Source organism: Carcharodon carcharias, chromosome 35, assembly GCF_017639515.1.
Source record: "Carcharodon carcharias isolate sCarCar2 chromosome 35, sCarCar2.pri, whole genome shotgun sequence".
NCBI lineage: Eukaryota > Metazoa > Chordata > Chondrichthyes > Lamniformes > Lamnidae > Carcharodon > Carcharodon carcharias.
Genome location: NC_054501.1, coordinates 7502607 through 7517950, shown reverse-complemented (window position 1 = coordinate 7517950; position 15344 = coordinate 7502607). Strand labels below are relative to the sequence as shown.

The following is a 15344-nucleotide window of genomic DNA, read 5'->3' as shown; positions in this document are numbered from 1 at the left end:
GAGGGAGGTGAAGGGGTGGGAAGTGAAGGGAAGGTGAAGGGAGAAGGGAGTTCAGGAGCGAGTGAGGTGAAGGGGGGGAGGAGGGAGTTGAAGGGGGAGTGAGATGAAGGAGGGAGTGAAGGGAGGAGGGAAGTGAGGAGGGAGTGAGGTGAAGGGGAGGTGAAGGAGGGAGTGAAGGGAGGAGGGAGGTGGGTGGGAGTGAGTTGAATGAGGGAGTGAAGGTAAAGGGGGAGGTGAAGGAGGGAGTGAAGGGAGGAGGGAGGTGAGGGGGGCAGTGAGGTGAAGGGGGGAGGGAGGTGAAGGGGGAGGTGAGGGGGGGAGGAAGGTGAAGGGGGGAGAAAGGTGAAGGGGGGAGGGAGTTAAAGGGAAGGTGAGGTAAGGGGGGTGAAGGGGGAAGATGAAGGGACGGGGGAGGGAGGTGAGGGCAGAGTGAGGTGAATGGGGGAGTGAGATGAAGGGGGGAGGAAGCTGAAGGGGGGAAGGAGGGAGGTGAAGGAGGAGGGAGTTGAAGGGGAGGGAAGGAGGTGAAGGGATGAGAGGGAGGGGGTGAAGGGGGTCGGAGGGAAGGAGGTGTAGGGGGGAGGGAGTTGAAGGGGGAGGGAGGTAAGGGGGAGGGGGGAGGTCAAGGGGCAGAGTGGGGAGGGAGGTGAAGGGAGAGGGAGGGAAGGAGTTGAAGGGGGAGGGAGTTGAAGGGGGAGGGAAGGAGGTGATGGGATGACAGGGGAAGGGGTGAAGGGGCGACGGAGGGAAGGAGGTGAAGGGACGAGGAGGGAGAGGGTGAAGGGTGGAGGGAGTTGGAGGTCAAGGGGCAAGGGGAGGGAGATAAGTGGGGAGGGAGGTAAAGGGGGGAGGGAGGGAAGGAGGTGGTGGGATGAGGGGGAGGGGGAGAGGGTGAAGGGGGGAGGGAGTTGAAGGGGGAGGGAGGCAAAGGGGGAGGGAGGGGGGAGGTGAAGGAGTAGGGGGAGGGAGGTAAGTGGGGAGGGAGGTGAAGGGGGGGAGGGAGGGAAGGAGGTGGTGGGATGAGGGGGGTGAGGGAGCTGTGCAGACGCCAACCCTCCCGGGCTTTGGGAACAGGATGGTGAATCCGGAGGTACTCACCGTGCCGGTAGCTCCCGATGGTCCTGCTGTGCATCGGACCTGCGTAGTACGGCTGCGCCAGGCTTCCCTCACCCTCGGTGTGGCTGAGGAAGACGTCCACCTCGTTGGCGGAAGACTGCATGGGCATCTCGTCGGCATAGTGGAGGAGGGGCTCGGGCCCAGCGCTCAGCAAGGCGTGGTGAGGCAGCCAGCGGGGCTGGTCTGATGATTCCTCCATCTCCTGCGTCAAGGTTCAGGCTCCTTCCTCGGATGGGCCCTTCCGCACCCTTGACCTGCACAAGTAGGTTATCAAAATATATATATTCTTATTATCCAATCAATGAAGAAACCCTTACAGCCTGCACTTCTATTTGTGACTCCTCAGGTACTGGAAGAGTATCCCACATGCAGCGAGACCTGGACAACATTCAGCCTTGGGCTGACAGGAGGCAAGTGACATTCGGGCCACACAAGTGCCAGGCAATGACCACCTCCAACAAGAGAGAATCTAACCATCGCCCCCGTGACATTCAATGGCATCACCATCACCAACCACCACTATCAACATCCTGGGGGTTACCATTGACCAGAAACTGAACCAGACCCAGCCATATAAACACTGTGGCTACAAGAGCAGCTCAGAAGCTGGGAATCCTGTGGTGAGTAACTCACCTCCTGACTCCCCCCAAAGCCTGTCCACCATCGACAAGGCACAAGTCTTTTTTAAGGCAGGGGTAGATAGATTCTTGACTAACAAGGGAGCAAAAGGTTAGCAGGGATAGACGGCGGAATGTGGAGTTGAGGCCACAATCAGGTCAGCCAAGATCTTATTGAATGACGGAGCAGGCTCGAGGGGCTGAATGGCCCACTCCTGCTCCTAATCTGTAAGTCAGGAGCATGAGGGAATACTCTCCACTTGCCTGGATGAGTGTGGCTCCCACAACACTCAAGAAGCTCGACATCATCCAGGACAAAGCAGCCCCCGCTCGATCGGCACCCCATCCACAACCTTATACATCCACTCCCTCCACCACCGACGCACAGGGGCAGCAGTGTGTGTACCATCTACAAGATGCACTGCAGCAACTCGCCAAGGCTCCTTCAACAGCGCCGCCCAAACCCACCACCTCTACCACCTAGAAGGACAAGGGCAGCAGACACACGGGGAACACCACCGCCTGCAAGTTCCCCATCCGAGCCCCACACACACCATCCCGACTTGGAAATATATCGGCAGTTCCTTCACTGTCGCCGGGTCAAAATCCTGGAACTCCCTCCCTAACAGCGCGGTGGGCGTACCTACACCACACGGGGACTGCAGCGGCTCAAGAAGGGAGCTCACCGCCTCTGTCTCAAGGGGGCAATTAGGGATGGGCAACAAATGCTGGGCCCAGCCAGAGACGCCCACATTTTCTTTTTAATTCATTGACGGGACATGGGCTTCACTGGCCGGGCCCAGCATTTATTGCCCGTCCCTAGTTGCCCCCTTGAGAAGGTTTGGGGGGGTGGTGAGCCGCCTTCTTGAACCGCACCCCAAGAATTAATAGAAAGGTACATCCATGGACGGCTTGTGGTAGCCCTGAATAAGCAGGGACCCTATACAACAATAACGATGACAACTTGCATTTATATAGTGCCTTCAACATGCTAAAACATCCCAAGACGCTTCACAGCAGAGTTACCACGCAGAATTTGACCCCGAGCCTCATAAGGAGATATTAAGGACAGGTGACCAATAGCTGGGTCAAACAGGTCATTTTCAGGAATGCCTTAGTTGGGGGGGTGGGGGGGCGGAGAGGCAGAGAGGTTGAGAGAGGGAATTGCAGAGCTTATGGCCCCAGTCAGTGTTAGGCACGGCCGCTAAGGGTGGCACGATTAAATTCAGGGATACGGCAGGGGGCCAGAATTGGGGGGAGCGTAGTGATTACAGATCGTCGAGAGGTCACGACAGAGATAGGGAGGGGACGTGGCCCTGGAGTGATTCGCCAACGAGGATGAGGGAGGGTGGGTGGGGTTGCGCTGACGAAGGCGCGGTGCGAGGGTTTCGGCAGCCGATGAGCTGGGGAGGGGGCGGAGTCCGGGCGACGTCACGGGCGGTAAGGATTCAGCCGCCTTGCTGTAAGGGCCTGGAGTCACGTGCGAGGCCCAGACCGGGTAAGGACAGTGGACTTCCTTCCCTAAAGGGACGTTGGTGAACCAGATGGTCCAGCCTCTGGGCTGAGGGGTCCCCTCAAGCCCCCTGCAGCACGGCCCTCCACCCACCCATCCGCACCCCCCTCCCCTCCCCTCCCTCCCTCCTGGCTCAGCAACCCAGGAATGGACGCCGATGTCAGGGGAGGGGGGGGTGGGCAGAGGGCTGGAACTGAGCAGTGACTCCGCTGCCAGCCTTAGATCACTGGCCGCAGTGAAACGGCGCTTGGAGCCACGAGGCATATAAGGGGACGTTGGGTGATTATTCGACTGGAAGCAAGGTGCAAGGGGTGGGGGGGGGGGCTGCTATGATGAAAAGGCAGGGCAATGGCACGAGGTCATAACGCTCATGGGGAGAGCCAGTGCCGACGCGATGGGCCGAATGACCTCCTTCTGCGCAGTTAAGATTCCGTGATTCGGAGGGGGCTTGAAAGAATATTTCCTCTCATGGGGCGGGGTGGGGGGGAGACTAGAACTCGGGGGCACTGTATAAAAATAAGCGGTCTCCCACTTAAGACGGAGAGGAGGAGAAATCTTTCCTCTCAAGAGGGTCGTACGAATTAGGAGCAGGAGTAGGGCCACTCAGCCCCTCGATCCTGCTCCACCATTCGATAAGATCGTGGCGGATCTGATTTTCACCCCAGCCCCACGTTCCCGCCCACTCCCCGATAACCTTTCACCCCCTTGCTCATCAAGAATCTACCTTACCTCGGCCTTAAAAACATTCAGAGGCTCTGCTTCCACCGCCTTTGGAGGAAGGGAGTTTGACCCTTTGACCCTTTGAGAGTCTTTGGAAGTGGCGGAGATAGGGTCAGTGAGTATTTTTGGGGCAGAGGTAGATTGACAAAATGTCGGTCAAGAGCCTGAGGCCTTCGAGGGGTAGGCAGGAATGCGGAGTTCTGGCCACGATGGGATCAGCAGCGATCTCATCGAATGGCCCTCTCCTGCTCCGAATTCGTACCTTCATATGTATGAGGGGGCAAAGTGAAGGGGGGTGGGGGGGGCGTCGTGGTGGTGGGGAGCGGTGTGGGGGTGGCGGTGGGGGGGGGGGCGGGGGTGGGTGTCAACCCGGAGGTCGTTGGATTTTGCGTGTCACAGAACGGTGGCAGGTATGTCACCAGGCAGAAGGGCGTGGCGTACCAGGGCTGCGCTTTTCCCAGCAGGAGTAGCGACAGGCGTCAGCGGCAGAGGGGCGATGGAGCTGCCCTCCAGCCAGAAGCAGAGGCTGAGGGGAAGAGGGGATTTGAGAGGGTGGATGAGTGGGGGAGAGAGGGAAGGGGAAAACCCCCTCGTAAGTAAGGGAGCCGAAAGATCACCCCCCCCCTACGCCCACCCCCCCCAAGGGAGAGTGGCTGGCCCTTGAACCAGTTTCCCTCTTATTCCACACTCCCCCAGTTAGTGAATCCTTTTATGGTCTTCAGAAAGTCAATGGCATTAGAGTGCAACAAATCTAGTGGAAGACAGGTACGGCAGAGGGTTAGATACAGAGTAAAGCTCCCTCTACACCGTCCCCAGCAAACACTCCCAGGACAGGTACAGCACGGGGTTAGATACAGAGTAAAGCTCCCTCTACACCGTCCCCATCAAACACTCCCAGGACAGGTACAGCACGGGGTTAGATACAGAGTAAAGCTCCCTCTACACTGTCCCCATCAAACACTCCCAGGACAGGTACAGCACGGGGTTAGATACAGAGTAAAGATCCCACTGCACTGCCCCCATCAAACACTCCCAGGACAGGTACAGCACGGGGTTAGATACAGAGTAAAGCTCCCTCTACACCGTCCCCATCAAACACTCCCAGGACAGGTACAGCACGGGGTTAGATACAGAGTAAAGCTCCCTCTACACCGTCCCCATCAAACACTCCCAGGACAGGTACAGCACGGGGTTAGATACAGAGTAAAGATCCCACTGCACCGTCCCCATCAAACACTCCCAGGACAGGTACAGCACGGGGTTAGATACAGAGTAAAGCTCCCTCTACACTGTCCCCATCAAACACTCCCAGGGCAGGTACAGCACGGGGTTAGATACAGAGTAAAGATCCCACTGCACTGCCCCCATCAAACACTCCCAGGACAGGTACAGCACGGGGTTAGATACAGAGTAAAGCTCCCTCTACACTGTCCCCATCAAACACTCCCAGGACAGGTACAGCACGGGGTTAGATACAGAGTAAAGCTTCCTTAACACTGTCCCCATCAAACACTCCCAGGACAGGTACAGCACGGGGTTAGATACAGAGTAAAGCTCTCTCTACACTGTCCCCATCAAACACTCCCAGGACAGGTACAGCACGGGGTTAGATACAGAGTAAAGCTCCCTGTACTTTGTCCCCAACAAACACTCACAGGGCAGGTACAGCACAGGGCTAGATAAAGAGTAAAGCTTCCATAACACTGTCCCCAGTAAACACTCCCAGGACAGGTACAGCACGGGGTTAGATACAGAGTAAATCTCCCTCTACACCGTCCCCATCAAACACTCCCAGGACAGGTACAGCACGGGGTTAGATACAGAGTAAATCTCCCTCTACACCGTCCCCATCAAACACTCCCAGGACAGGTACAGCACGGGGTTAGATACAGAGTAAAGCTCCCTCTACACCATCCCCATCAAACACTCCCAGGACAGGTGCAGCACGGGGTTAGATACAGAGTAAAGCTGCCTCTACATTGTCCCCATCAAACACTCCCAGGACAAGTACAGCACGGGTTAGATACTGAGTAAAGCTCCCTCTACACCATCCCCATCAAACACTCCCAGGACAGGTACAGCACGGGGTCAGATACAGAGTAAAGCTCCCTCTACACTGTCCCCATCAAACACTCTCAGGACAGGTACAGCACGTCGGTGTTACTCTTCCTGCTGTGCTGGTGTGAAACTTCCTGCGTTAGCCATTTTGTTATGGAGTGAAACTCCCTCTACAAACTGTAGCGAGGCTCCGATGGAAAGCATCGTTGTCTGCTACCCACACTGGTGGGTGCTGCAGCTGGACAGCACCTTTCACGTAAATAATGATCCACTGTTGCTGTAGGTTAGGCGGGAGGCAATTGAAAGCTTCATATCTACGAAGGTCTAGCATCAGAGAATCCCACAGCCTATAAGCATCTACCCAATTAGCCCCATGCCCATCCATCCCCTTCCCCAGGTCCTGCACTGTTCCCTTGAAAGTTCACTTTTGAAAGCTGCCATTGACTCTGCTGTCGCCGCCCTTTCAGGCAGCGCGTTCCAGATCTTGACAACTCGCTGCACAAAAGATAGAATTCTCCTCATCTCCCTCCTCTGATGTTGATCACATGTACATACTGTTCACTACTGTCAATAAACTCCTAAGAATGTCTGCCTGGCTGTGGCTCCCTGTTCTGATGAGCGGTGTTCTCGTCACTCAGATGTGAAACCTGTCTGCACAAGATAAAGGCAGATGTCTCAGTCCAGGGCCTCTTTCCTGTGCTCTATGCAGCCTCCAGACCAAAGTGATGGTCCAGCCTCACACTCGCTGGAAACATTACTGCTGCCTGCATGTCGGCAGTGCTGGTTATTGCTGCCGAAATGTAGTGGGTAGGCACCACGGAGTTCTCTCGTACTCTCTGTGTGCTCTCAGCAGCTTTAAGGTGGGGCTGGCCCCCATCACACCAGCATCCGTGACCAGTGATGCTATGCACCAGCTCCTGAAGGGCTGAGGTGCTGTAGGCGGACACAGCATCAGATGCGTCTAAAGTTCCATGGCTTTCATCTCTGAGGTGGCACAGGGATTGTAAACCCAGCCTGACACCAACAACATGCATTTATCCCCCGCCTTTAGCCTCGGGAACTTCCCAATCTCTGAGATGCAGAGGGATCTGGGTGGCCTAGTACATGAATTGCAAAAGGCTCGCATGCAGGTACAGCAAAGTACGAGATAGAAAGTTATCATTTACGGTGAGGGAAATTGGGTACAAAAGTGGGGAGGTTATGCTTCAGTTGTACAGGGAACTGGCGAGACCACATCTGGAGTGTTGTGGTCTTTTAGGGGGGATGTAAATGCATTGGAAGCAATCGAGAGAAGGTTGACCAGACTAACACCTGGAATGGGCGGGTTGTCTTATGAGGGAAGGTTGGACAGACCAGGCTTGTATCTGCTGGCGTTTAGAAGAGTGAGAGGCAACTCGATTGAAACCTTTAAGATCCTGAGGGGTCTTGGACAGGGTGGATGTGCAGAGGATGTTCCCTCTTGTGGGAGAATCTAGAACTAAAGGGTCACTGTTTAAAAATAAGGTGTCGCCCATTTAAGATAGAGATGAGGAGGAATGTTTTCTCTCAGAGTGTCGTGAGTCTTTGGAACTCTCTTCCTCCAAAGGCGGTGGGAGCAGAGTCTCTGAATATTTTTAAGGCCGAGGTGGATGGATTCTTGGTAGGCAAGGGGGTGAAAGGCTATCGGGGGTGGGTGGGAATGTGGGGCTGAGGTTACATTCAGATCAGCCATTACCTGACTGAATGGGGGAGCAGGCTCGAGGGACCGAGTGGCCTACTTCTGCTCCTAGCTTGTATGTTCATACTCGAACTGGGGCAAAAATGGATCGGCAGACTGTCGGACAATCCTCCCCGTTCAATCTTCATTCTGATATCATACCTCAGTTCAGAGTCTGCTTCTCGTAATTGTTTACAGAGGATGCTTTGTTTATCTAACATCGCCCAACGTCCTGTCCACCTGAACAGTCAGTGGTGTCCACCCTTTAACATTCTCAGCTGATGTCCCTCAACACTGGCACTGGGGAGAGTCGGACCTGGACTGTAGGACTCGAGTGAGTTCTCAGACCCTCCTGACCCAGAATAGTAGAAGGGCTGAGAGCCGAGCCGAGGGCATGTTCCCCCTCGTGAGGGATAAGAGAACTGGCGGGAGGGTGAGGGGGGCGCACAGTGTCAGAATGAGGGGTCTCCCATTTAAGACAGAGATGAGGGGGAACTTCTTCCGTCAAAGACTCACTAGTCTGTGAAATTCCCTTCCCCAAAGGGCAGTGGAGGCTGGCTCATTGAATATATTCAAGGCCTGTTTAGACAGCATCTGTATAGCTTCAGTTCAATCCCCTCTACCTCTGTAACCTCTTCCATCCCTTACAACCCTCCCTATCTCTGTAACCTCCTCCAGCCCCTACAACCCTCCCTTTCTCTGTAACTTCCACCAGCCCCTACACCCCTCCCTATCTCTGTAAACTCCTCCAGCCCCTACACCCCTCCCTATCTCTGTAACCTCTTCCAGCCCCTACAGCCGTCCCTATCTCTATAACCTCCTCCAGCCCCTACAATCCTCCCTATCTCTGTAACCTCCTCCAGCCCCTATAATTCTCCCTATCTCTGCAACCTCCTCCAGCCCCGACAACCCTCCCTATCTCTGTAACATCCTCCAGCCCCTACAATTCTCCCTATCTCTGCAACCTCCTCCAGCCCCTACAACACTCCCTATCCCTGTAACCTCCTCCAGCCCCTACAACCCTCCCTTTCTCTGTAACTTCCACCAGCCCCTACACCCCTCCCTATCTCTGTAAACTCCTCCAGCCCCTACAACCCTCCCTATCTCTGTAACCTCCTCCAGCCCCTACACCCCTCCCTATCTCTGTAACCTCCTCCAGCCCCTACACCCCTCCCTATCTCTGTAACCTCTTCCAGCCCCTACAGCCGTCCCTATCTCTATAACCTCCTCCAGCCCCTATAATTCTCCCTATCTCTGCAACCTCCTCCAGCCCCTACAACACTCCCTATCCCTGTAACCTCCTCCAGCCCCGACAACCCTCCCTATCTCTGTAAACTCCTCCAGCCCCTACAACCCTCCCTATCTCTGTAACCTCCTCCAGCCCCCACAACACTCACTATCTCTGTAAACTCCTCCAGCCCCTACACCCCTCCCTATCTCTGTAACCTCCTCCAGCCCCTGCAACACTCCCTATCTCTGTAACCTCCTCCAGCCCCAACAACACTCCCTATCTCTGTAAACTCCTCCAGCCCCTACACCCCTCCCTATCTCTGTAACCTCCTCCAGCCCCTACAACCCTCCCTATCTCTGTAACCTCCTCCAGCCCCTACAACCCTCCCTATCTCTGTAACATCCTCCAGCCCCTACAAGTCTCCCTATCTCTGCAACCTCCTCCAGCCCCTACAACACTCCCTATCCCTGTAACCTCCTCCAGCCCCGACAACCCTCCCTATCTCTGTAAACTCCTCCAGCCCCTACAACCCTCCCTATCTCTGTAACCTCCTCCAGCCCCCACAACACTCCCTACCTCTGTAAACTCCTCCAGCCCCTACACCCCTCCCTATCTCTGTAACCTCCTCCAGCCCCTGCAACACTCCCTATCTCTGTAACCTCCTCCAGCCCCAACAACACTCCCTATCTCTGTAAACTCCTCCAGCCCCTACACCCCTCCCTATCTCTGTAACCTCCTCCAGCCCCTACAACCCTCCCTATCTCTGTAACCTCCTCCAGCCCCTACAACCCTCCCTATCTCTGTACCCTCCTCCAGCCTCTACAACCCTCCGTATCTCTGTCACCTCCTCCAGCCCCCTACAAAGCTCTCTATCTCTGTAACCTCCTCCAGACCCCACAACCCTCCCTATCTCTGGAACCTCCTCCAGCCCCCTACAACCCTCCCTATCTCTGCCACCTCCTCCAGCCCCCTACAACCCTCCCTACCTCTGTAATCTCCTCCAGCCACCTACAACCCTACCTATCTATACAAACTCCTCCAGCCCCGAAAACCCTCCCTATCTCTGTAACCTCCACCAGCCCCTACAAACCTCCCTATCCCTGTAACCACCTCCAGCCCTTACAACCCTCCCTATCTCTGTAACCCTCCTCCAGCCCCTACAATCCTCCCTATCTCTGTACCCTCCTCTAGCCCCTACAACCCTCCCTTTCTCTGTAACTTCCACCAGCCCCTACACCCCTCCCTATCTCTGTAAACTCCTCCAGCCCCTACAACCCTCCCTATCTCTGTAACCTCCTCCAGCCCCTACACCCCTCCCTATCTCTGTAACCTCCTCCAGCCCCGACAACCCTCCCTATCTCTGTAAACTCCTCCAGCCCCTACAACCCTCCCTATCTCTGTAACCTCCTCCAGCCCCCACAACACTCCCTACCTCTGTAAACTCCTCCAGCCCCTACACCCCTCCCTATCTCTGTAACCTCCTCCAGCCCCTGCAACACTCCCTATCTCTGTAACCTCCTCCAGCCCCAACAACACTCCCTATCTCTGTAAACTCCTCCAGCCCCTACACCCCTCCCTATCTCTGTAACCTCCTCCAGCCCCTACAACCCTCCCTATCTCTGTAACCTCCTCCAGCCCCTACAACCCTCCCTATCTCTGTACCCTCCTCCAGCCTCTACAACCCTCCCTATCTCTGTCACCTCCTCCAGCCCCCTACAAAGCTCTCTATCTCTGTAACCTCCTCCAGACCCCACAACCCTCCCTATCTCTGGAACCTCCTCCAGCCCCCTACAACCCTCCCTATCTCTGCCACCTCCTCCAGCCCCCTACAAACCTCCCTACCTCTGTAATCTCCTCCAGCCACCTACAACCCTACCTATCTATACAAACTCCTCCAGCCCCGAAAACCCTCCCTATCTCTGTAACCTCCACCAGCCCCTACAAACCTCCCTATCCCTGTAACCACCTCCAGCCCTTACAACCCTCCCTATCTCTGTAACCCTCCTCCAGCCCCTACAATCCTCCCTATCTCTGTACCCTCCTCTAGCCGTTACAACACTCCCGATCTCTGTAACCTCCACCAGTCCCGTACAACCCTCCCTATCTCTGTAAACTCCTCCAGCCCTTACAACCCTCCCTACCTCTGTAACCCTCCTCCAGCCCCTACAACTTTCCTTGTCTCTGTAACCTCCTCCAGCCCCTACAAAACTCCCTATCTCTGTAACCTCCTCCAGCCCTTACAACACTCCCGATCTCTGTAACCTCCACCAGCCCCGTACAACCCTCCCTATCTCTGTAAACTCCTCCAGCCCTTACAACCCTCCCTACCTCTGTAACCCTCCTCCAGCCCCTACAACCCTCCCTATCTCTATAAACACCTCCAGCTCCTACAACCCACCCTATCTCTGTAAACTCCTCCAGCCCCTACAACCCTCCCTATCTCTGTAACCTCCTCCAGCCCCTACATACCTCCCTATCTCTGTAACCTCCTCCAGCCCGCTACAACCCTCCCTATCTCTGTAACCTCCTCCAGCCACCTACAACCCTACCTATCTATACAACCTCCTCCAGCCCCAACAACCCTCCCTATCTCTGCAACCTCCTCCAGCCCTTACAACATTCCCGATCTCTGTATCCTCCACCAGTTCCGTACAACCCTCCCTATCTCTGTAAACTCCTCCAGCCCTTACAACCCTCCCTACCTCTGTAACCCTCCTCCAGCCCCTACAACCCTTCCTATCTCTATAAACACCTCCAGCCCCTACAACCCACACTATCTCTGTAAACTCCTCCAGCCCCTACAACCCTCCCTATCTCTGTAACCTGCTCCAGCCCCTACAACCCTCCCTATCTCTGTAACCTGCTCCAGCTCCTACAACCCTCCCTATCTCTGTAACCTCCTCAAGCCCCCAACAACCCTCCCTATCTCTGTAACCTCCTCCAGCCCCTACAACCTTCCCTATCTCTTTCACCTCCTCCAGCCCCCTACAATGCTCCCTATCTCTATCACCTCCTCCAACCCCCTACAACCCTAACAATTTCTACAACCTCCTCCAGCCGCAACAACCCTCTCTATCTCTGTAACCTCCTCCAGCCCCTACAACCTTCCCTATCTCTGTCACCTCCTCCAGCCCCCTACAACCCTCCCTATCTCTGTAACCTCCTCCAGCCCCTACAACCCTCCCTACCTCTGTAAGCTCCTCCAGCTCCTACAACCCTCCCTATCTCAGTCACCTCCTCCAGCACCAACAACCCTCCCTATCTCTGTAACCTCCTCCAGCCCCTACAACCCTACCTATCTCTACAACCTCCTCCAGCCCCAACAACCCTCCCTATCTCTGCAACCTCCTCCAGCCACTACAACCCTTCTTATCTCTGTAACCTCCTCCAGCCCCTACAACCCTCCCTATCTCTGTAACCTCCTCCAGCCCCTACAACCCTTCTTATCTCTGTAACCTCCTCCAGCCCCTACACCCCTCCCTTCCTCTGTAACCTCCTCCAGCCCCTATAACCCTCCCTATCTCTGTAACCTCCTCCAGCACCTATAACCCTCCCTATCCCTGTAACCTCCTCCAGCCCCCTACAACCCTCCCTATCTCTGTAACCTCCTCCAGCCCCTATAACCCTCCCTATCTCTGTAACCTCCTCCAGCCCCCTACAACCCTCCCTATCTCTGTAACCTCCTCCAGCCCCTACACCCCTCCCTATCTCTGTAACCTCCTCCAGCCCCCTACAACCCTCCCTATCTCTGTAACCTTCTACAACCCTCTGAGATCTCTGCGCTCCTCCAGTTCCGGCCTCTTGAGCATCCCCCGATTCCCATCGCTGTGCCTTCAGCTGCCTGGGGGGGACCCTGAGCTCTGGAATTCCTTCCCTCGCCCTCTCCACCTTTCTCTCTCTCTCTCTCCCCTCCTTTAAGCCGCTCCTTGGACCTCTTTGACCAAGCTTCTGGTCGCCTGCCCCTAACATCTCCTCACTTGGCTCGGGGTCAAACCCAGTCTGATTTACACTCCTGCAAAGCGCTTTGGAGACTTTGCTACAAGGTTAAAGGCACTATATAATTGTAAGTAGTTGTCGAGCAGCAAAATTGCTTTTAATCAGCTGACGGGGAACCTCGCCCATCTCTATGGGGCAACAAATTATCGCCAGAATCATTAATGTCTGACTCCTCTTCCAGCCTGTTCCAGTGGAATCCTGTCCTCCATCAGATGGCTGAGAGACAGAGGACAGTTTCAGACAGTTGTGGTACAGTGGATATCGGTTAGGTGTTGCACAACTGATTGAAGATGGAGATGGCGGGGGACAGAAAGGTGCAGTGGTGGGAGGTTCCGCAGTCAGAAACGACAGGGTGAGAGGCACCGCACTGTGTGAGCAACAGGCATTAACTTGCCAGGCAGGGGTTGGTTTGATTGAAAGACTTTTGTAGGTCTGAAATTTGTCTCCAACAAACACCACTTACCAGCAGCGCCCGCACCACCCCCCCACCCCCCCACCCCACACCCCCCACCGCCCCACTCAAACCCTCCCACCCACTCCTGGCCCAGCCACACCTCGCCCTTGTGGCAGAACATTACTTCACTTGAGCAGGCTGAGAGTACACAACGGGCACACCCAATCCCATGCATTTGGCTCAACGCATTCAACTGTCCCAAGGGTCAGTGCTGAGGGAGCGCCGCGCTGTCGGAGGGTCAGTGCTGAGGGAGCGCCGCACTGTCGGAGGGTCAGTGCTGAGGGAGCGCCGCGCTGTCAGAGGGTCAGTGCTGAGGGAGCGCCGCACTGTCGGAGGGTCAGTGCTGTGGGAGATCCGCACTGTCGGAGGGTCAGTGCTGAGGGAGCGCCGCACTGTCGGAGGGTCAGTGCTGTGGGAGCGTTGTGCTCGAGAGGTGTCGTCTTTCAGAAGAGACCTTACACCAAGCCCCTGACCCTCATCCAGACATCCCGCCGTCAAGGTTTTGACAAAGTACAGGGTGGGGTGGGAAGGAAGCTCTCCGTCATCCCACAGTGCCATTAAATCAGCCCCGAGCCACAGTCGAAAAGGGCAGGCTACCTTGTCGCTACTTCACTCCTGTTTGTGGGAGCTTGCTGTGCGCATGTCGGCTGCTGCGTCTTCCTACATTATAACAGCCAGCGTGCTTCAACAGGAAAAAGGGCTGCAAAACACTTTGGGGACATCCTGAGGCTGTGGGAACAGGGGTGGGGGGGGGGGGGAGCTGGAGAAATGCCCCCTTCCTTTCCCCGGAACGGGGGGGAGGGTGGGGGTTGTTCGGTGTGCGCGTTGTGCTGCGACACGGGTGACTCACGCCAGCCTTGGCGTTGGGATGGGGAGCCCAGCAGCCTGCACGGAGCCTGCAACCCTAGAGAGGGCGGCTCTCCCCCACCCCACCCCCCCCACCCCCCCACCAAGCCGAAGAGCGGGGCGTACTACGGACGCTGAATCGAACTCAGCGAAATGCCGGGAGGGCTCAGCAGGGTAACGCCTGGCGGGGGTGTCGGGGGGAGGGTGGGGTGAGAGGGGGGGTGCACAGAGCCAGCCTTTCAGGGGGTCGGCAGCCTCCCTTCAGAGCGGTGGGGGGGAGGGGGGGGAGGGTGGGTGGGTAACGGGGGCCGGGGCAAATAACCACCGGCCCCGCCGACGATACCCAAGCCCCGGCAGCAAGCCGGGGGGACCAGAAGGGAACAAGGAAGAGCCCTCGCCTCAAGGAGCGGAATAGTCGAACGGGATGGGGCTATGGGGTAGGAGGAGCTGAGGCAGGGTTTGAGCTCAGGGAAGCTGGGCTGACCAGTGAATAATGCCCCGATTAAAGCGGTGGGGAGTGGGGTGGGGAGTGGGGGGTGGGGGGTGGGGGGCGGGTGGAAACACTTCTATTCAAAAGACAACTTTTGCAAAAAGGAGATTGAGGCGATATCTACTCATTTCAGGGAAGGAGTAGAAAACACTCAAGATCAGAAAGATAAACAGATGATAATCTGAAAAGGCCACTAACCTTGTCGAAAAGCTATCAGAAGTAAAAGGCAGTGGAGTAATAATCTTCGTGCCAGCAATAGTTCCAACAGAGTTTCTTTTCTCTTTCTCCCCTCCTCAAGGAACGATATGGGACCAGGAGGGAGGGAGGGAGGGAGGGAGGGAGGGAGGGGGCGGTGGTGGTGATTGAACTCACTGATACAAGAGCGGCAGCTTTATGTTGCCTGGGCTGACAGTGGAGTTGGTGTGAGGGCGGAGGGAGGGAGGGAGGGAGGGAGGAGAGAGCTGGAGGATTGTCAGTCCCTGCCCCCCTGGCCCACCTCCAGCCAAGCCACCCAATCTGAAGCACCAGCCCTCCCCAGAGTGCCGGCGTCCCCGCCAGCTCTGCTCTGGAAGTCTCCGTCCTGCTACCGCTGTCCCTTTTTATTTTC

The 15344-nt window shown here is 56.0% G+C and overlaps 1 protein-coding gene across 1 annotated transcript in view; it reads right to left on the bottom strand.

The window, feature by feature from the left end:
- LOC121272808 (GATA-binding factor 2-like) overlaps positions 1-15072 on the bottom strand; it is a 33848-nt gene extending 18776 nt beyond the window's left edge. Inside the window, exons 1-2 of the mRNA XM_041179598.1 lie at positions 14936-15072; positions 1099-1370 (exon numbers count right to left, since the gene is read on the bottom strand). Coding sequence (XP_041035532.1) covers positions 1099-1315 — 217 coding nt within the window. The 5' untranslated portion in view covers positions 1316-1370; positions 14936-15072. The remainder of the gene's footprint in view (positions 1-1098; positions 1371-14935) is intronic.
- Between the last annotated feature and the right edge of the window lie 272 nt (positions 15073-15344).